The sequence below is a fragment of the Triturus cristatus genome, chromosome 1_1, assembly GCF_964204655.1.
Source record: "Triturus cristatus chromosome 1_1, aTriCri1.1, whole genome shotgun sequence".
Lineage (NCBI taxonomy): Eukaryota > Metazoa > Chordata > Amphibia > Caudata > Salamandridae > Triturus > Triturus cristatus.
Window position 1 is genome coordinate 124,223,045 of NC_140579.1, and position 22,911 is coordinate 124,245,955.

The following is a 22,911-nucleotide window of genomic DNA, read 5'->3' on the forward strand; positions in this document are numbered from 1 at the left end:
CCCTAACCACCACCTTAAAGGCCTCCCATTCAGTGAGGATCGAGTCCGTGGAACCGGTATTAAGTGCAAAATAATGTGACTGGTGCTCATTAAGCGATCTGATACCTCTGGGTCTAGTTTGCGCTATATAAAACACCACACAAAAAATGTAAATCAAAAATAAAAACGCACTTGTGAATCATGCCTCTCTGTGCACCAAACTAAAACAACAATAAAATACACTGTTTTCATGGCATTCCTAAACATCAAAAAGCAGCCAGTCTAATTTGGACAATTCTTCCATTATGCCGTGTACATCCACACAGTGTGATTTAGACAACCCAAAATGCATTTGTGGGAACCCATCTTTCTGAAAAGAAAACATGATTCTGCTTTACCTTTGTCCACGGCTGGAAAGTAAGTTGTTCCCTATACGCAAAGTTGATTTTGTGCCTTGACATCCAGATGCTCATTTAATTGCCCAAAGTTTCAATGCAAAGGAGGAGACCAAAGAATTTCAGTACTTCCAATATTTTGGAAAACCTTTTGAAATAGCACAATCGGCCTACCTTAAGAGAAATTCAGTATCCCTAATCATCGCCCATTTAGCTGATCATCTTTAGGTCGTCACTAAATATGGCCAACGGCACCTATGGGTGGTTATGTGTGTGGTGGACAACATAAATAACCACATTGATCCTAGGCCTAAATATGAGCATGGAGACAGGATACTGGAGCCCTTTGGATAGTATATTTGTCTTTTTTGGGCGTTCAGTGCAAAATCCCCACTTCAACTATTCTGGTAGGGGTGTTACTACTGTGTATGGCATAAATAACCTAACATAAAACATTTCTGGATGCCCCTTCTTCTCAATGACTTCAACTCACTGACTTTACTGTCTTTTTATTACGTTTCAACAAAAACAAATATTGAAAGGGGGAACTTGACAAAACTTTGAACATATTAAAAAGTTCATAAATCCCTTTATTAAGGCCAGTTTCTAAATTCCTGTCATGAGATCCTTTCCCAAACACCCTTGACTCTTCCACCGAAGGCTTACCCCTGGTTCACCAGAACGTATTGTGGACATGTTTCATGCCATGTCACTATGTTTTTTTCCCTAAAAGAACCTCTTATTGAATTTCACCATCATCTGCCTTCCCTCAATTACCAGGAAGCAGACGAGTGCCCAACCCCAACCAACAGTGCCACGATTTTGAAAGCCCCATGCAAAGTAGACATCTCTCTGCTGGAGAACTCCCCATTCACTTAACGAAGACTTATTGTTGACTTTCTTGTAACAGCTGAGGCTGTCGCTCTATTGACATGCAGCCGGCTATCCCTTCCTGGTTCTCCCTTTGTACCATCTATGGGCATATTATCAAGCACGGCGATAATGGGATTGATAATATGCCGCAGAGAATTCCCATAGAAGCCGCTTCTTGTTAATATGCCCCTATATGTCTTATCTGGTCAAGGTCACCAAATGGCATGCTGACGCTTCATCAAAGGTTTCATTCATATGTTGCTTCTTCAATCGCTCACTCATGTATCACCTTCCCTTGTATCCAAAGTGGGTAAGGCATGGTTTGTAGCTCCCTCCGTGGGCTCCGCTATAAACCACACACTCGAAGGGTCAGGTGGTTTATGAGCCGGCACAATGCTGAGAGTCAAATGGATGCTGACATGTTGTCAGACAGCCCATAAACTGTGCAGAGAGGACATCTTTCTGCACTTTTTGTGTGTCCGAATAATTCAGCGCAGGGACAGGTTTTGACAGCTGTAATGTCCTTTTTTATTGCACTTTGTAATTCCTAAGGCCGAGCCAATGAACTGAGATATGATGTTAATTTAAATTTAAAATAACCTCTTGGCGGCCAACATGAGTTGCAGCACACAGGCTAGTAAATGTGGAACGTATTTCTTTATATTTTCCAGACACTTTTGAATTGTCTGGGTGTGATATAGAGGGCCTATTTGAAGGTTAACCCACCTCCTCCAATAACTCCCTAATATATGTGGCTCCCCAACATGTTTTTTTTTCATTTTAAAATTCAAATCACGCATTTGGGGCTCGGAAGTATTAAAGGAAGGATATATTTTCTATGGAAATGAATGTGGAAGTTCCATTACCCGGTAAAAGAACAGAACGACATTAAAAGAGGAATTTACAGGTACCAAAGCACTTATATTTATTGTTCCCCTACAATAATTGCCACACCTCTGTTTTGTTGTTTAGGAAAAAAAGTGTCAACATGGGCTGGCCATACCGGACCAAGAATGGATCAATCACTTTTCCCATATATTCAGCTTAACTCACCCCTTTCCATCATCTCCAAATTTCTCCGCGCAGGATATCCCAGCCTCTACTTATGAGTCGCACCCCACCCCACTTGAATTCACCCTGGATGACATCACTTTAGCCCTGAAAGCCAGCAAGGGGGGAAAGGCTCCAGGGCCGGATGGGGTTCCCGTAGACTTATATAAGTCCAACACTGATCTGTGGGTTCCCCTTTTATCTAGAGTACTGAATGCATCCAGCGAGACAGGTCCAATGGACTCATGGTCCGAGTCCATACTGGTTCCAATATTTAAAAAGGGGGACCGCAACAGCCCGACTTGTTACCGTCCTATCTCGTTGCTTGATTCCCTCGGTAAAGTGGTGGGTCGTGTTCTACTTGACCGCCTACAATGCTGGACAGACCACAATAGTATCATCTCCTATCTACAATACGGCTTCAGAGAGGGTTTGGGAACAATCGACCAGGTCCTGAACTTAGTATTGCTAAGAGGAAAGTATGTGAACGCAAAGGGAGGCAATTTCCATATGGCCTATGTCGACCTTTCCGCAGCGTTCGACTGCGTTTCACACGCAAAACTATGGTCAATTATGTTGGACATAGGGGTGGATAAGACCATAGTCAATTACATCCGTGAACTCTACTCTGGCGCCACCGCCAGAGTGGGGTTCGGTACAGGGGGCCAACTCTCTTCATCTTTCAAGGTAGAACGGGGAGTAAGACAGGGCTGCGTCCTGGCCCCCTTCCTTTTCACCATGTATACAAACGGCTTGGAGGCAGCCATGCTGGAAGGGAGCCAGGACCTACCCCTGATCAAAAACCGCCCAATCCCGGCATTATTATATGCCGATGACGCGGTAATTCTCGCCCGCACACCACTAGAACTCCAACGCTCCCTGACCCGTTATTACAACTTCATGTCCACTCTTGACCTAAAAATCAATCCACATAAAACTTTCATCATGTCCTCTGGCAAAACATCACTAAAGGGCCTAGGCATCTTTATCACCACCACCAAGATAGAAAACACAACAACTTATCCCTATTTAGGAGTGGTAATAGACAACAGGGAGACCTGGAAAAGGGCAATTGAGTCGAGAAACCATCAGTTTTTAAAGGCCACAATGGCTCTAGTGTCCTTTACCTAGAGACTCGGAAAGAGATCCCCGAAAGAAATCCTGGAAATTTACCGCCCAAAATGTATTACAACTGCTATCTATGGTGCGGGTATCTGGGGTCATGCCAGAGTAGATTCTATCCAAAAAACAGAAAACTCCTTTATAAGATATTTACTATCACTCCCTCATTCCTCATCTACCTACGCCTGCCACCAAGAACTTGGAATGCCATTCATCACCGACCTCATCCGACTACAACCAATTCTCCTGTGGCACCGCATCTGGACCTCAGACAAGACGTCCTTAACCAAAGAAATCATTACTGATTGTCAACAGTTGGACCATTCTGAAAAAATTCCCTGGCTCAATTACGTCCATAACTTCCTCAATGACTTGGGTTACCCTAATTTCTATTCAGCACCACATGACATGCTAAGACTTTCCGCAAATCACTCAAGGCGGAATGTCTAAAACATCTTGACAATCTCCGGTTAACAACAGAAGCAAATAAATCTTCTGTCCAGCATTCCATATTAATCCAAACTTCTTTTAAAATTGAGCCTTATTTGTCCTCTTGTTTTACAATTCACGATGTTTTCCTACTCACCAGATTCAGATTTAACAATTTCCACCGACTAATTACCTTTCCCAACCCAAATGACTGGTCAAGAGTTCTTCCCACGTGTCCCTGTGATGACCTTTCTCTACAGTCCCTTTTGCACGTTACTTTTTTTTGTAAATATTTTACTGAACCTAGAAAACGGTGGCTGAAACCTGTTTTGAATCAATTGTCAATACGTGAATGCCGTCCAGCATTAGTGGCCCTTCAAATGCTGGAGTCTCCTGCAATTTGTTTTAATATTGCTATGTTCTTAAAACTTTGTATAAGGCACAGATCAAATCTTTAAGCACTAAACATCCAGTCGTTCCGACTGCTAGTTATATGTCAACAAATCTTATAAAACACACAAATCAATCTTCCATAACTACCCTTCATATTTTATCTACAATTTTTGCTGATAATCAAGTTCCTACTGACCTCTGACCTGCTCAGCTTTCTCTGTGATCAATTATATTTATTCCGAAAGGGACTGGCTCGTTAGATTTTTGTACGCAATGTCATTACATGAATTTTATAAACTTGCTGTATTTGTTGTATTTGTACCTTGCTTTTATGGATGTGCCTTGCTTCCGAATAAAGCTTTTTATTGATTGATTGATTGATTAAAAGGAGTAAATAGTTACATTTCCGCAATGTTACTAAATTTCGCAGACATTAACACCAATCTTCTGCTAACTGGTGATAGGCAGCGATGTTGTTAATAACTTAGGGGCATATCTACAAGGCAGCGATATAAAATTATCTCCGCTTTTGCGGCCGTTTTCGGACGAAAAGCGGTGATAATATATCGTTATATCAGCAAGGTCACGCTATCGCGTGAAACCTTGCCTTAGCGCCTGAATTCCTAACGCCCATCTTTGCAACATTTCTCCTATTATCAATCCTCACGCAAAGCAGCATAGCAACAAGAAAAGTAACGATAACCCCTGTTATCGCTACTTTCCTTGCGCCTGCTTTGAAACTGACTTAGCCATGATATCCTATGTAAGGTGTATATCATGGCTAAGTATGTGAGGCCCTATCAGCAACCTATCGCCAAACTTCGTGGGATTATCGCTGGGTTTCCAGCGATAATCTCACGTTTGGCAGTTAGCCCTAGGATTTTTATCGCTTTTGAGATAAGCGTTGCTAATAGCACGCTATCTCAGCAATAAAAATCTATGGTAGCCGGCGATAATTATCCTAGCGCTAAGTGCGCTTAGCGATAATTATCGCCGGTTGTTGCTGATATGCCCCAAAGTAACTGTTGATACGTTCTACACCATTTCAGCTGCTTCTGCGCCAAGTTGCACTGCCGTTAATTTACCGCAGCCCCTTGAAATGCAGGGAGGGTACAAATGTGCAGTAGCTCATGGCCTCCATTTAATAGGAGAGCATGGTGAAAGGGTACCACGAAGGCATCAATCTGCCACTAAACCTCAAAGCGCCAAGAGGCAGATACATTGGTGAATGCTCCACTAAACAAAAGCAGAAACAACCATGTGCCGTGAATAAAAATACCCAGAAAAAGAAGACTTGTTGAACTATATCTTTTAGTGGGTGGCAGGTTGAAGCCCGTGGCTCCGGGGCGTAGCTTTGGGCCCACTGGCTCGAGTTAGACAGAAGGTGGTAGCTGCTGCTGACCTCTGGCGCTTCTCACTCGCTGCAGCCCCCGCAGCTTCTCAGACCATCCACAGGATATCAATTGTGTCTGTTTATCTGATCTTACACTTGGGCTGCAGTGGCGGCTGGTAACTTTTGAAAGTGGTAAGGCGCAAAATGTCTGTATGAGTGCTCTATGACGAGCGAGCGAGGCAAACCATCACGAGAGCCTTTGGGGGGTTTCCCTAAATCCCCCCCCCCCCCACCCCCTGACCCCTGATTTTTTTTTATTTTTTCAAGTGGGCAAATGGTGCATTTTCAAGCAAGCTTGGGAAAGTAAGAAGGTTTATAAAGCAATTGTGAAAGTATAGACCTAAAATATTTCAACACATAAAAATGCTCCATATCTCACTGAATTTAAATTGTACAACGGTTTGTGTAGTGTATAGAGAGAAAACCTAAGCAGCAATTGCAAAAGTACCCAAAAGGAAAGACATGAAGCAAAGGGAACTAGTGAAACAGAAGCAGTTTAAAGTGACACCACGTGACCGTGGGACTGACTGCAGCATTCCCACCAACCAGCATTCTTCCCAGCCCACCTCACTACCATTACCTTAAAAGGACCATCCAACGAAGATAGAAAAGCATTGGCATAGCCAATAGGTCTCGCCTTTGGGACCTTATAAGTGACTAGCCATGCAACATTTGCATAACTAAATACTTATAAGGTCCCAAAAGCGAGACCTATTGGCTATGCCAAGCGGCCGTGCGTCCGCGAAAGTGATCGCGATCGAGATCGCGATCAAACATCAAAGTGGCCGTGCGGCCGCGAAATTGAAAGTAATTGCGGAAAAGCGCGGCGCGCGCGCCCGCGTTCATTCACTGTAGCTCTAGGCTGGCCTGGTAACACTTTTTGGAGCCCTCTCAATAAGTCTCGCCAGACCAGTGCATGCGCTGGGTCAGGCGAGACCTAAAAACAGCTCTCTGCAACCGGTCGAGCATCTCGAACGCTCAACAGCAATAGGCGTTCTAGATGTTGCTCTGTGTGACGTCAGCGTGGGCTTCCAGACCTACAGTGACATCATATACCAGGGGGCCGCTTTAAACACACTACACCAATCCACATCCTTCAAGCCCATACATGATGTCCCTGTGCGCCATAACTCCGGTAGGGGTAGGAAACCAGCCAGTGGCATTGGTGCGCTATATGGCTATGAGAATAGAACATTCATAAAAAGAACTATCAACCGAACAGCAATCACAGATACGTCTTATGTACAGTTAACGGGAATTTTGAGGCAAAACACAAAACTAATTCCTTTTTAATTGTGAAAAAGAACAATTCCAGTGTGCGATTGTGTTTGTGTTAGGTCAGTGAGTTTTACACAAATGGGACTGGGGGAGGGTCATCTCTATGACAGGAGCTTCCTGACAGCTGTGAAATCAGCCGACTCTTCCGAGGAAAGGAAAGACGCTTACACGTCATTAAGTGTCGTGTCCTTTCAAATGTATTTTATCCGGGCCCTTTCAGTCCCCACATGACGCTCTATGTACGTGGTCAGATTCCAGACATTTCCAGTCCAAACCTACTACCGGTGCCATCATGGCACATTCCACTGTTTGCTTTAATCACACTGTTCTGGACAGATACAATCAAACTAGGTATAATTGCGAACAAAGGAAACCGGTAGGGAAACACTTGCATGCATACACATTACCATCCGTCTACATGCACTACGTAGTCAAAGTCATTATTTCCTCAAGAGCTATGCCACCCTGGCAGAGCTATTGCTGTTCACAACGTCGCTCCTCCAGCAATAAATCCTGTGCAACAGAAGTCTTATTTCTGCAACATACGTGCGGGTTCGTAATTTAAACTACAGACTATTCCTAAAAAGACCCATAGGCTACCAGATAACACACGTCCGGCTGGGTGATGTCCACCACCTCTCTGATGCCCGATGGTGCAGGCGGCAATCTCTCATGCCACTTTCAGTATACCCCTTGGCATCACAGGCCAGTTTCCTGTCAGTGTCAGGGCACTGAAAGCAGATCTGCGGCATCTGCGCCCTTCCATCCGCTCGGATACATTTTGTGGTGTTTCTCCCCGTAATTCAGGGCCCAGGAGTAATGATCAATGTTCATGGGTTCCGACTACAAATAACTTCTTAAAAGTCTGTGTGCGCTGCCGCTAGGTATGTTCACACACAGTGATTTGATTTGGTCCCTTTAAAAATGGCTCTTTCGCAAGCACTTTTCCCATCACCAGAGACCTTCACAGATCAGCACGGCTGCCGCAAGAGACTCCGAAATTAGTGTGAGACTTCCACAGAAACCTTATCGGGGGAAAAAATGTACAATGAGCGAATTCTCCCCGCACAATGAGGGATGTAACATAATTATAGAAAGTACTGCTGGAGACAATTTTAAAGGGATACATTAATTTAAAGGAGCAAGGCCACTCGAGACACGCAGGAGCATTTCAGAGAAATGTAGAAGCAATCCTATTCAGCCGAATCCGCATGCAACAATAAATACAGGGGCTCTGGATATGAAAGTCACCTGAGCGTGAACTGCTCATCCAAGAGTGAGATGCAGTGAGCTACGGCTGGGCACGAACTCCTGGGAATTATTTATGAAATGTAACTGACAAGAGATCAAAACGTGGGGGGGGGGGGGGGGGGGGTCCAGGCATCAAATACAAAGCGACCTAACCAGCGAGCGATCCTGGCATGAGATCCCTCGGAATATGGGGATAAACTGTAAAGTGTGGTTAAGGGGTGTACTGTGGTTGGCCAGGTCATGAGCATGGGGCGGACGACTGTGAAATAATGCTTTATCTGGACATAACTTGCTCGGCAGCTGGTATAAATTGTAGTGGAACCCAGTCACGAAATGAAGGGAATCAAGTGTTAGGCGTGGTATATTGGAATATCTACCTAACCATAAAATGCACTTGGCCATGAAATGTAGGGTATGTCCGAGGAGTCAGTTCTCATTTAATTGATTACATTATCACGAAGTACAGTTTTCTCCCATGCATTTCTTTAACAAGCAGTCTTCACTGTCTTCACCGTCTATTCATGGCAGTGACCACTGAATGGCAGTGAGTCAAAGGGAAATCCACCACATTGAAAACACAAGCATTCTTCCCTTTTCAAGCACTGCACTAGTGCTTGTGGCGCGCCGCTGCTCGCTCCCGCAAGGTGGATGCCGCCACAAGCATGAGTGCAGTGCTTCAAAAGTGAAGACCGATGGCTAAAGGCCCTCATAGGGCAGCGCATGCGCGCTGCCTAGGCGTGACCTAAAAATGGCAAAAACATGATGTTATGCTATTTCAAAATGTGCCGGATTATGCCGCATAATTTGCCAGATAATTTAGCCCTCTCCTGCCGCATAATTCCAGAGTTCCTGATGTTAGGGTAATCCATGGCAGTGATTTTATTCCTGTTTATATTTCACATGCTTTACTTAATCTTGCATTCCCCAAGAGTGATAGCTATTTCCAGTATGTGTGTTTCTGTATTTCCTTTCACAGCATATTACACTTTGATGATGAACCCTTTGTACTGAGTCGCCTCCAGGTGTTTATAACAGGCTACAGTTGGGCACTTTGGAGTTGAGGCTGCAGGAAAGTACAAATTGCACACTGTGCCTGTCTGTGGGTCAAAAATGTGTTCAGATTACATGATCATTCAATATTTGGCCTCTCTGCAGAGCACAAAGAGCAATGGTCCTGCATTACAGTTGTGATTCTATGCAAATGTATGTGAAGAAGCTACTTATTGGTCAAAACAACAAGGTGAAAGTAAAATAATTTATTGTTACTCATTTAGCTTAAACAGCTCACAACCATTGACAAAACCGCGGTTGACATGACTCGCAGGTGTGGGGTTGTCACGCGGGGGAGGGGGTTAATTTTAATTCTAACAAGCATTGGCATAGCCAATAGGTCTCGCCTTTGGGACCTTATAAGTGTTTAGCCATGCAACAGTTGCATAACTAAATACTTATACGGTCCCAAAAGCGAGAGCTATTGGCTATGCAAAGCGAAAGTGATCGTGATCGCGTTCGCGATGAAACATCAAAGCGGCCGTGCGGCCGCTAAAGTGAAAGTAATCGCGGTAAAGTGCAGCGCGCGCGCCCACGCACATGCACTGTCGCTCCAGCTTGGCCTGGTAGCACTTTTTGGAGCCCTCTCAATAAGTCTTGCCAGGCCAGCGCATGCGCTGGGTCAGGCGAGACCTAAAAAGCAATAACTTTCCTTAGCCGGCCCGATCCGATCCCGCGTCCTGTCTGCTTAGGGGCCTCACATGTTCCTATTCTTCCCGGGCCCCCACATTTCCTAGGACCGGCCCTGGTGAGACTGACACTACATTGGGCACGGACAGTTAGATCCAGTCTCTGGGTAACATTTTAACATTTGGGGTGCACCCCGGGGCCCCAGGTTTGGCCTTACCTCTGTGTCCTGTTGCTGTGGTGAGTGAGCACCGCTCGGCCGTGGGGCAGGTCACCTCGAACTTGAGACACTTCAGCGGGGAGACGGTGGGGAAGAGGCAGGTGTAGCAGCGTAAGCCGTGCCCTGGAAGGGAAGGATCAAGACACAGGCGTGGTCAGGTGTCTTTCTTTAGGACCAGAGAACAGGTGTGAGCGGGGGTCACATAGACTATAATGGAGTCTCACACCTCAGGTCTGTCTTTCACCCAGCTCTATAGACTGTAACGAGTCTCACACCACAAGTCTCTGCCTTGCACCCATCTCCATAGACAGCAGTGCAGTCCCACACCTCAGGTCTCTTTCACCCAGCTCCATAGACTGTAAAGAGTCTCACCCCACAGGTCTCAACCTTCCATCCATCTCCATAGACTGCAATGGAGTCTCACACTACAGTTCTGGACCTTTCACCCAGCTCTATAGACTGCAGAGTCTCATACCCCAGGTCTGAGCCTTGCATCCATCTCCATAGATTGCAATTGAATCTCACACAACTCAGGCATGTCTTTCACCCAGCTCCATGGAATGTAGTGAGTCTCACACCACAGGTCTCAGCCTTGCATCCATCTCCATAGACTGCAGTGGAGTCTCACAGCTCAGGTCTGTCTTTCACCCAGCTCCATAGACTGTAATGAGTCTCACACCACAGGTCTCCGCCCTGTACCCATCTCTATAGACAGCAGTGCAGTCCCACACCTCAGATCTCTTTCACCCAGTTCCATAGACTGTAAAGAGTCTCACACCACAGGTCTCAGTCTTGCATCCATCTCCATAGACTGTAATAGAGTCTCACACCACAGGTCTGAGCTTTGCATCCATCTCCATAGACTGCAATGGAGTCTCACACCTCAGGTCTGGCTTCACCCAGCTCTATACACTTTAGTGAGTCTCACACCACAGGTCTCATCCTTGCACTAATCTGCATAGACTGCAGTGGAATCTCATACCTCAGGTCTGTCTTTCACCCAACTCTTTAGGCTGCAGAGTCTCACACCACAGGTCTTTGCCTTGCAACAATCTCCATAGACGGTAATGGAGTCTCATACCACAGTCTGAGCCTTGCATCAATCTCCATAGACTGCAATGGAGTCTCACACCTCAGGTCTGGCTTCACCCAGCTCCATACACTTTAGTGAGTCTCACACCACAGGTCTGAGCCTTGCATCCATCTCCATAGACTGCAATGGAGTCTCACACCTCTAGTCTGTCTTTCACCCAGCTCCATGGACTGTAATGAGTCTCACACCACAGGTCTCAGCCTTGCATCCATCTCCATTGAATGCAGTGGAGTCTCACACCTCAGGTCTGTCTTTCACCCAGCTCCATACACTTTAATGAGTCTCACACCTCAGGTCTCAGCCTTGCATCTATCTCCATAGACTGCAGTGGAGTCTCACACCTCAGGTCTGTCTCACACCACAGGTCTCAGTCTTGCATCCATCTCCATAGACTGCAGTAGAGTCTCACACCTCAGGTCTGTCTTTCACCAAGCTCCATACACTGTAATGAGTCTCACACCACAGGTCTTAGTTTTACACCCATCTCCATAGACTGCAATAGAGTCTCACACCTCTGGTCTGACTTTCACCCAGCTCCATAGACTGTAATGAGTCTCACACCTCAGGTCTGTCTTTCACCCAGCTCCATACACTGTAATGAGTCTCACACCACAGGTCTCAGTCTTGCACCCATCTCCATAGACTGTAACGAGTCTCACACCACAGCCTTGCATCCATCTCTATAGACTGCAATGGAGTTTCACACCACAGGTCTGAGCCTTGCATCCATCTCCATAGACTGCAGTGGAGTCTCACACCTCAGGTCTGTCTTTCACCCAGCTCCATACACTGTAATGAGTCTCACACCTCAGGTCTCAGCCTTGCATCCATCTCCATAGACTGCAGTGCAGTCTCACACCTCAGGTCTGGCTTCACCCAGCTCTATACACTTTAGTGAGTCTCACACCACAGGTCTCTGCCTTGCAATAATCTGCATAGACTGCAGTGGAATCTCACACCTCAGGTCTGTCTTTCACCCAACTCTTTAGGCTACAGAGTCTCACACCACAGGTCTTTGCCTTGCATCCATCTCCATAGACTGTAATGGAGTCTCACACCTCAGGTCTGTCTTTCACCCAGCTCAATAGACTGTAATGAGTCTCACACCACAGGTCTCTGCCTTGCAACTATCTCCATAGACTGCAGTGGAGTCTCACACCACAGGTCTGTCTTTCACCCGAATATGACTCATTACAACGCGTACTAATACCACGCGTGCCACTACAACTCGGGTATTACTACGCGTTGTCAATTACAACGACATGACATTACATCCCATAATTTTAACACGCATATGTCTTTACCACGCATGCCATTACAACGCAAAGGCATGCGTGGTAAAAGTATACTCATGGTAAAAGTATGAAATGTAAGTGACACTACATTGCCCTACCCTAAACCCTAATTTAGTACCCCAGCATGACCTTCCCCCGACCCCCAGTCCTCCCTAACACTACCCAGCACGACCCCCCCGACACTACCCAAAACCCTAAAACACTACCCTGCACTACACACACACCACATACCCTAAATCCTAAAATACTACCTCCAGCACGACCCTCCCCCGACCCCTAGTCTGGTCCCTACACTCAAAAACTACCCTGCACGGCCCCCCGACACTACCCTATACCCTAAAACACTACCCTGTACTACACACACACCACAACACTACCATAAACCCTAAAACACTACCCTGCACTACACACACACCACGACACTACCATAAACCCTAAAACACTACCCTGCACTACACACACACCACGACACTACTCTAAACCCTAAAACACTACCCTGTACTACACACACACCAAGGACACTACCCTAAACCATAAAACACTACCCTGCACTACACACACACCACGACACTAACCTAAACCCTAAAACAGTACCCTGTACTACACACACACCACGACACTACCCTAAACCATAAAACACTACCCTGTACTACACACACACCACAACACTACCCTAAACCCTAAAACACTACTTCCAGCATGACCCCATTGCCCCCAGTTCGCTCCCTACACTTAAAAACTACCCCTAGCATGAGCCCCCCGACCCCCAGTCCAGTCCCGACACTCAAACACTACCCTGCACGACACCCGACACTACCCAAAACCCTAAAAATGTAACCCCCACCCCAGGCCAAATTCCCCTTACTTCTCTCTCCTCCTCTCAGGTCGGCTGAGGGGCGGTGCAAGTCTCTGTGAGGAAACGAAGAGCCTCCGTTTCCTCACAACGAGGTGGATCACCATTACATCGCAGGCGTTATAAATGCGCATGCGATGTAAAACAAATGCGTAGTAATGGCTATGCGTTGTTACATCGCATGAATTGTAATGCTTGTGATGTAATGGCATGCGGGGAAACAGCTGTGTTGTAATGGCTGGTTCCCCTTTCACCCATCTCCATAGACTGCAATGGAGTCTCACACCACAAGTCTCTGCCTTGCACCCATCTCCATAGACTGCAATGGAGTCTCACACCTCTGCTCTGTCTTTCACCCAGCTCCATAGACTGTAATGAGTCTCACACCACAAGTCTCTGCCTTGCACCCATCTCCATAGACTGCAATGGAGTCTCACACCTCTGGTCTGTCTTTCACCCAGCTCCATAGACTGTAATGAGTCTCACACCACAAGTCTCTGCCTTGCACCCATCTCCATAGACTGCAATGGAGTCTCACACCTCTGGTCTGTCTTTCACCCAGCTCCATAGACTGTAATGAGTCTCATACCACAAGTCTCTGCCTTGCACCCATCTCCATAGGCTGCATTGGAGTCTCACACCTCTGGTCTGTCTTTCACCCAGCTCTATAGACTGTAATGAGTCTCACACCACAAGTCTCTGCCTTGCACCCATCTCCATAGACTGCAATGGAGTCTCACACCTCTGGTCTGTCTTTCACCCAGCTCCATAGACGGTAATGAGTCTCACACCACAAGTCTCTGCCTTGCACCCATCTCCATAGACTGCAATGGAGTCTCACACCTCTGGTCTGTCTTTCACCCAGCTCTATAGACTGTAATGAGTCTCACACCACACGTCTCCGCCTTGCACCCATCTCCATAGACTGCAATGCAGTCTCACACCTCTAGTCTGTCTTTCACCCAGCTCCATAGACTGTAATGAGTCTCACACCACAAGTCTCTGCCTTGCACCCATCTCCATAGACTGCAATGGAGTCTCACACCTCTGGTCTGTCTTTCACCCAGCTCCATACACTGTAATGAGTCTCACACCACAAGTCTCTGCCTTGCACCCATCTCCATAGACTGCAATGGAGTCTCACACCTCTGGTCTGTCTTTCACCCAGCTCCTTAGACTGTAATGAGTCTCACACCACAAGTCTCTGCCTTGCACCCATCTCCATAGACTGCAATGGAGTCTCACACCTCTGGTCTGTCTTTCACCCAGCTCCATATACTGTAATGAGTCTCACACCACAAGTCTCTGCCTTGCACCCATCTCCATAGACTGCAATGGAGTCTCACACCTCTGGTCTGTCTTTCACCCAGCTCCATAGACTGTAATGAGTCTCACACCACAAGTCTCTGCCTTGCACCCATCTCCATAGACTGCAATGGAGTCTCACACCTCCGGTCTGTCTTTCACCCAGCTCTATAGACTGTAATGAGTCTCACACCACAAGTCTCTGCCTTGCACACATCTCCATAGACTGTAATGAGTCTCACACCACAAGTCTCTGCCTTGCACCCATCTCCATAGACTGCAACGGAGTCTCACACCTCCGGTCTGTCTTTCACCCAGCTCTATAGACTGTAATGAGTCTCACACCACAAGTCTCTGCCTTGCACCCATCTCCATAGACTGCAATGGAGTCTCACACCTCTGGTCTGTCTTTTACCCAGCTCTATAGACTGTAATGAGTCTCACACCACAAGTCTCTGCCTTGCACCCATCTCCATAGACTGTAATGGAGTCTCACACCTCTGGTCTGTCTTTCACCCAGCTCCATACACTGTAATGAGTCTCACACCATAAGTCTCTGCCTTGCACCCATCTCCATAGACTGCAATGGTATCTCACACCTCTGGTCTGTCTTTCACCCAGCTCCATACACTGTAATGAGTCTCACACCACAAGTCTCTGTCTTGCACCCATCTCCATAGACTGCAATGGAGTCTCACACCTCTGGTCTGTCTTTTACCCAGCTCCATAGACTGTAATGAGTCTCACACCATAAGTCTCTGCCTTGCCCCCATCTCCATAGACTGCAATGGAGTCTCACACCTCTGGTCTGTCTTTCACCCAGCTCCATACACTGTAATGAGTCTCACACCACAAGTCTCTGTCTTGCACCCATCTCCATAGACTGCAATGGAGTCTCACACCTCTGGTCTGTCTTTTACCCAGCTCCATAGACTGTAATGAGTCTCACACCATAAGTCTCTGCCTTGCACCCATCTCCATAGACTGCAATGGTATCTCACACCTCTGGTCTGTCTTTCACCCAGCTCCATAGACTGTAATGAGTCTCACACCAGAAGTCTCTGCCTTGCACACATCTCCATAGACTGCAATGGAGTCTCACACCTCTGGTCTGTCTTTCACCCAGCTCTATAGACTGTAATGAGTCTCACACCATAAGTCTCTGTCTTGCACCCATCTCCATAGACTGCAATGGAGTCTCACACCTCTGGTCTGTCTTTCACCCAGCTCCATAGACTGTAATGAGTCTCACACCTCAGGTCTATCTTTCACCCAGCTCCATAGACTGTAATGAGTCTCACACCACAAGTCTCTGCCTTGCACCCATCTCCATAGACTGCAATGGAGTCTCACACCTCTGGTCTGTCTTTCACCCAGCTCCATAGACTGTAATGAGTCTCACACCACAAGTCTCTGCCTTGCACCCATCTCCATAGACTGCAATGGAGTCTCACACCTCTGGTCTGTCTTTCATCCAGCTCCATAGACTGTAATGAGTCTCACACCATAAGTCTCTGCCTTGCACCCATCTCCATAGACTGCAATGGAGTCTCACACCTCTGGTCTGTCTTTCACCCAGCTCTATAGACTGTAATGAGTCTCACACCACAAGTCTCTGCCTTGCACCCATCTCCATAGACTGCAATGGAGTCTCACACCTCTGGTCTGTCTTTCACCCAGCTCTATAGACTGTAGTGAGTCTTAAACCCCAGGTTTGCGCCTTGCATCCGGCTACATAGACTTGAATAGGTCTCACACCCCGGATGACCAGCTTGCTCTTACCACTTTGTGTGACCCACAGACTTTAATAGAGTCTCACACCTCTGTTATCAACTTTGCACCCAGGTTCGATTAGCATTGATGAAGTCTCACTCCCCAGATTCCCGTTTTGCTCCTGGGCCCCTTTCCTGTCTCCTTAGACTTCATTGGTCTCACTCCCCAAGGGAGAAGGTGTCGCTCTTGGCCTCCTTTGCTGTCTCCTTAGACTAACAGTCTCCCACCCCTCTTGACCGTCTTGCTCCTGGGACCCTAGTCTCACTCGTCAGGTGGCAGTCGTGCTCTCGACCACTTTTCGTGTCTCCTTAGACGTTACCAGTCTCACACCCCTCGTGACAGCCTTGCTCTTGGTTGGTCTCATAGACTCCAAGAGTGTCTCGCACTCGAGCACCCTCCCCTTCCATGAAGCATCCGCCCTCACCCCGTCCCTCGGACCCTTGGGCTGGCGGGCCCTGCACCTGCGGCCCCTGGTACTCACCGGCGGGCAGAGACAGCACCAGGGCGGCAAGCAGCAGGGCGGCTTCCACCCTCATCCTGGCAGGGTCCGGGCCGGCGGCTCTCTGGGCAGCAGTCTCTCTCTCTCTCTCGGGCCCCCTCTTCTCGTGCGGTCTCTTGTCTCTGGGGAACACTGGCCCACTTTAGCCGGTCCCTCTCTTTTTCACGATTCTAACACTTTCCCGGTTTCACTCACTTGTCTCTCATTCACCTCGCCCGCCTCTTCTTTTTAATTTTTATTTTAATAGTTTGTATTTTCTTCCTTTCCCCGTCCCTGCCCTTACACCCTTTATCCCCCTCTCCCTCTGCCGAGTTTTCCCTCTTGCTTCTTGAATCTGACGTTACTGCCTCCTTCTACCAAAGTCCCGCTCTTTCCCGTCTCCCTCGCTCCCGGATCTCTGCCGTTTCACCTCTTCTATCCTGCTTTTCTTTTCTCCATTCCCCCCCTCAGTCCCTCTCTTAAACCCCAGGTTTCCTCTTCTAACACCCAGTTTTCGTTTCCTCCTCTCTCTCCTCAGTTCTCTTACCCTCCCTCCTCTCTCTCGCTCAGTCGGTATGCCTCTTTTTCTCTTTGCCCTCTTCTTTCTTCCCTTAGCCCTCCAAGAGTGCCCAACAGCCTGTTTTCTTTTTTCCCCCCTGACTCTACAAGTCTCTTTCCTTCCTTTTCTCTTGTCCTCCTCTCTCCTTGTTTCCTCCTATTCCAGTTTTCTCTGTTTCACTTCGAGCTCTCACTGCCCAGACTAGTCTCTATCTCCTCTGCTCTCCCTTCTCAGACTCGTCCCATCCACCCCTGGCGGTGCCAGATAAAGCCCCTCTGCTCCGGACCCGGCCGGGCCTTAATGAGAGTCACCTGCCCTGCCTGGCGCGAGCTCAGGCTCTTAACGAGGAGTGGTGTCCCTCTCATTAGAGCTCATTTGAGGCATGACCCCACCCCTGGAACAAAGGACTCCTTCAAGGCCCTGGAGATGGCGACTGGTGGGGAATAGAATTAGGAAGAGCTGGGCCCAGGGGGTGGCATGGGCGAGACTTTGGAAGGGGGTACCACGCCAAGGACCCTGAGGGTTGCGGTGCTAGAGAACACACGGGGTGGCATGGGGTAGGCTTTGGAAGGAGCCAAGTCCTGGTAAGGTACTATGCCAGGGACGCCCAGGGTTACTGTGCCAGAGAACATGTGGGGTTGGAAAGGGGTAGGCTTTGGAAGGACACAAGTCCTTGGGGGGTACCATGTCAGGGACGCCCAGGGTTACCATGCCAGAGAACATGTGGAGTTGGCATGGGGTAGGCTTTGGAAGGAGCCAAGTCCTGGTAAGGTACCATGCCAAGGACCCTGAGGGTTACAGTGCCAGAGAACACACAGGGTGGCATGAGGTAGGCTTTGGAAGGAGCCAAGTCCTGGTAAGGTACCATGCCAGGGACGCCCAGGGTTACTGTGCCAGAGAAAATGTGGGGTTGGCAAGGGGTAGGCTTTGGAAGGACACCAGTCCTTAGGGGGTACCATGCCAGGGACGCCCAGGGTTACCATGCCAGAGAACATGTGGGGTTGGCATGGGGTAGGCTTTGGAAGGAGCCAAGTCCTTAGGGGGTACCATGCCAAGGACCCTGAGGGTTACGATGCCAGAGAACATGCAGGGTTGGCATGGGGTAGGCTTTGGAAGGAGACAAGTCCTTAGGGGGTACCATGCCAAGGACCCTGAGGGTTACGGTGCCAAAGAACATGCGGGTGGCATGGGCGAGACTTTGGAAGGTGTCAAGTAAGTCCCTGGGAGGTATCATGCCAAGGACCCTAAAGGTTACCGTACCAGACAACATTGCGGGTTGGCATGGGGTAGGCTTTGGAAGGAGCTAAGTTCTTGGGAGGTACCATGCCAGGGTTACTGTGCCAGAGAACATGCAGGGTTGGCATGGGGTAGGCTTTGGAAGGAGACAAGTCCTTAGGGGTACCATGCCAAGGACCCTGAGGGTACAGTGCCAGAGAACACTCGGGGTGGCATGGGCCAGGCTTTGGAAGGAGCCAAGTCCTGGTAAGGTACCATGCCAAGGACCCTGAGTGTACAGTGCCAGAGAACCCTCGGGGTGGCATGGGCCAGGTTTTGGAAGGAGCCAAGTCCTGGTAAGGTACCATGCCAGGGACGCTAGGGTTACCATACCAGAGAACATGTGGGGTTGGCATGGGTTAGGCTTTTGAAGGAGACAAGTCCTTAGGGGGTACCATCCCAGTGACCCTGAGGGTTACCATGCCAGACATATGGGGTTGGCATGGGGTAGTATTTGGAAGGAGCTAAGTCGTTCGGGGGTTCCATGCCAGGGACACCCAGGGTTACCGTGCCAGAGAGCACGTGGGATGGCGTGGGTGCCATGTCCTAGAGTTACCCCTGCGAGTTACTGTGGTACAGTGTGCATTTCTGAGAGTGCCCCACAATATGCCTGTTGGAGCCCTTCGGCAGAGAACACCCCCCGTGGGCGTCTTTGCCAGGAAACGTTTCACGAAGGTCTCTGATTACGAGTTAAGAGGAAATGTACGAAAACGCCAGGTATATTTATCAAAGAAACATCTGTGTGGAGTTACTGCAACCGGTAATAATGCGTGTGTTAGAATCGTACATGCGAGAAAAAAGAAATATATACATATTGAATTAATCTCATCCACTGGTGGACACTTGGACCGCATCCCAATACATGGGTATTCTGCGCATCACGCCACCTCAGTTTGGACCCAGCTATATCCAAATCTGCCTTGACCCTGCTCCAATGGGAACAGCCCAGCCCGAACTGCCAGGACAGGTCGTCCCTGAACTGGAACACAAGCAACCCAGGACCGGTGTCGCCCTTAGCCTCACTGGGGCTGGTCAGTCGGGTGTAGCTTGGTTACAGTGGCACCAGTAAGCTCGAGGTCCACTTCTGGGCATACCTGTCGCACTCAGGGCGTTACACTGAAGTAAACAAAAAAGCGATCGGTCAAATGCTTGAATTAATCTCAGCCACTGGTAATTACTCGGGGCGCATCCCAGTCCTTGTTTTTTTTGCCCACCACACCTATTAGACCCAACCATATGCAAATCAGCACTGCCCCTGCTCCAGTAGGAACAGTCCAGCTCCTGCCGATACGTTGTGTCGTATCTGAACCAGAGCACGCGCAATTGAGGGAAAGAGCTCCCGCACACAGCCGCCATGACCCTTCAGTAATAGCCGACCGCCACTGGGGGAAACAGCCACTTTCTGAAAGGGACCTTATTGTCTTCATAGGAGGCTTTGTGAAGGAAGAGGCTGGAATCGAGGCCATCTCATGCTACAAACAACTCCTGGACTCTAAGTTTGTAGTTCCAGACAACGGCGGACACGATGACCGCACTGCCCTATGTTGTTCCCTTATTGTCAATTGGTAATTGGATGTAGGGTGAGCGTGCACAAAACAAACTCCGGCACTCGCCGTTGAGGAGTACCAACTGCTTAGCAGAAAACTAGAGGAACAGGTTGGTGGAGTGGTGCACTGCTTGCTGTTAAGACAATAGTGGTCAATATATCAGTAAGTCTTTGTGTGTGATAAGTCTTGTTTATTTTCCAAGGCACAGATTGTCAGCCAACGCGTTTCGTTCATAAAATGAACTTCTTCAGGGCTGTAAATTATAATAGAATCAAATGAATGGTGTGCACCAATGAGACCATGTACACGTCTGTTATTGCGTACAAAATGGTGACACAGAGGTGAATACGGAAAAAGGAAGAAATCATGTGAGGAAGGAAGTGTGTTGGATAAGGGAAGGGATGGTCTAGTGAACAGGTGACAGATCTACAATAAGAGTGGATTGGATTGAGTGAAAGGAGAGGAATTGTAGAGGGTGTCCCAGGCGGGAAAAAACCCAAACAAGTGACACACAAAAAAGTGTGTTGTTACATTAATCCTTAATCACAGATAATTTTAAAATTACATTTGAGGGTTGAGCATATGGCCTGATCCCTTAAAACGTGAATAATGTACATTATCCACTCTTATTGTAGATCTGTCACCTGTTCACTAGACCATCCCTTCCCTTATCCAACACACTTCCTTCCTCACATGATTTCTTCCTTTTTCCGTATTCACCTCTGTGTCACCATTTTGTACGCAATAACAGACGTGTACATGGTCTCATTGGTGCACACCATTTATTTGTTTCTATTATAATTTACAGCCCTGAAGAAGTTCATTTTATGAACGAAACGCGTTGGCTGACAATCTGTGCCTTGGAAAATAAACAAGACTTAGCACACACAAAGACTTACTGATTTATTGACCACTATTGTCTTAACAGCAAGCAGTGCACCACTCCACCAACCTGTAACTCCTGGACTCTGTTCATGTATCCAACAGTAGATCACGGATGAGGCCAGTGCGGTCTCCACTTATCCCAGACCATCTGTGAGCTGCAAAATAGAGAGAAGGATCTTACTTAGAGGGTGCGTGACCCACCGGTCAGCCCCCAAAGGAGAGCCCAGCAACCAGGGGTGGCTTCTCCCCTAAGGCGGTAGAGCGTCGCCCACGTGAAAAAGAAAATGATCATAACAGCATGTTAAAATCATTGGTTTTTTTAAGTACCCCTCTGTAGGGGCGCGGCGGGCTGGACTGCGCACAGAGCAAGGAGAGGAGTGGTGGGCACTCTTGAGAGCTCATGACGGCCAAACCATCATAGGCACTCGGCATGTTCTTCACCGGGCTGTATCGCGCTGCCTGGGTGGAGAACATACCCAGTATTCCAGTCCCCATCTGAGCGCTGAGCCACGGTGCTCAGACCAATCACAACGCTGCTATCAGCAGCCTTGTGATTGACTAGGGGAGTCTGGAAGCCTGGGTTCTTCCTGTTCCGGTCTCCTGCGTCGACAGAAGAAGGTGAGGATGGAGGAGAAGCAGCGGCCGGCATTTTTTTCTTTCTTTTATTTATGTTGCCACCCCCCACATGCCCTGCCTCGTCACTGCTGCCCTGTAGCAGCCGCTACTGCCAGCAGCAGGTAGGGCCCCGCGCCTGAACCTGGAGCCTTGTGAAGAAACTGCTCAGCCTTAGACGTGAGCAGCTGCGACAGCGGCCACGAGTTGGAGAAACAACAGAGACCGGTGCGTGTTCGTCACACAACAAATACCTCCTGTAACTAATGTTTGTTAACTGGGAGAGAAGTCCCATGTACAGTACACGCACCTAATCACCCCAAGCTAGATGACATCACACAGTGGTGTGTAGTTAAGTGAGAGAGCCTAGTCCCCGATGGAGACAGTTGGCACAAGAGATGGTATAAGGGCATTATGCAAGGCCGGCCCCTATGTGTCAGCACAAACAAACACAGGCTCAACATCCTACAAAGCCGCATGAAGGCTTGGGGTCAAAAGAACAGGCATGCCAAGCAGTGCTCCTATCCAGGAGGCTCCATGCCAGCCTAACACACATCCTGTGAGCTGCCACGCCGGGCCCTCACCCTCACAGCATACCCTAACATTCATCTCTACAACAAACCACACCTTGTTGGTACACATTGTCACTCCTGTGCACACGGTCCCAAAATAGCACTGGTGAGATTGTTCTCTGGTGACTGTACCAGTGATCACAAGAGCGGTGACTCCTGCAGCTAGTGCTCACCGGGTGTCGCTTCACCCTCTGTGACACCCTCACAACAGGAGGGAACATTGGAAAAAGGGATTCATTGAGAAGTGTAGGGTTTCCGCTCCCAAACTCATGCTCGGCATAGCTCACCGTACGAGGCACAAGGAGTCCCCGTCCCTTCATCCCCTCATCAGCCCGCATTGTCAAGTCAAGTCAAGAAAGCTTTATTCGACGATTGTCATAAAAGCATATTTATATCACATGTTAAAAGATAAGAACATTTTAAGATATTTAAAAATGATTTAAAACAATAAATAAATAGAGATATTTACAAACTGATTCAGCAATTCATTGGAAGGAAAATTAATCAAGACAGCATTTTACTCCTAATCACCCATGCCCTGCCAAGAAACTTTGCAACAGATATGTAAACAAATGAAGTTTCAGCAGATCGTAAAATGCGAACA

General features: G+C 48.0%; 1 protein-coding gene across 1 annotated transcript in view; it reads right to left on the reverse strand.

The window, feature by feature from the left end:
- LOC146869744 (lymphocyte antigen 6D-like) overlaps window positions 1-17,655 on the reverse strand; it is a 44,245-nt gene extending 26,590 nt beyond the window's left edge. The window contains exons 1-2 of the mRNA XM_085614074.1: window positions 16,861-17,655; window positions 10,061-10,183 (exon numbers count right to left, since the gene is read on the reverse strand). Of these exons, the coding sequence (XP_085470200.1) occupies window positions 10,061-10,183; window positions 16,861-16,915 (178 nt within the window). The 5' untranslated portion in view covers window positions 16,916-17,655. The remainder of the gene's footprint in view (window positions 1-10,060; window positions 10,184-16,860) is intronic.
- Window positions 17,656-22,911: the final 5,256 nt, after the last annotated feature.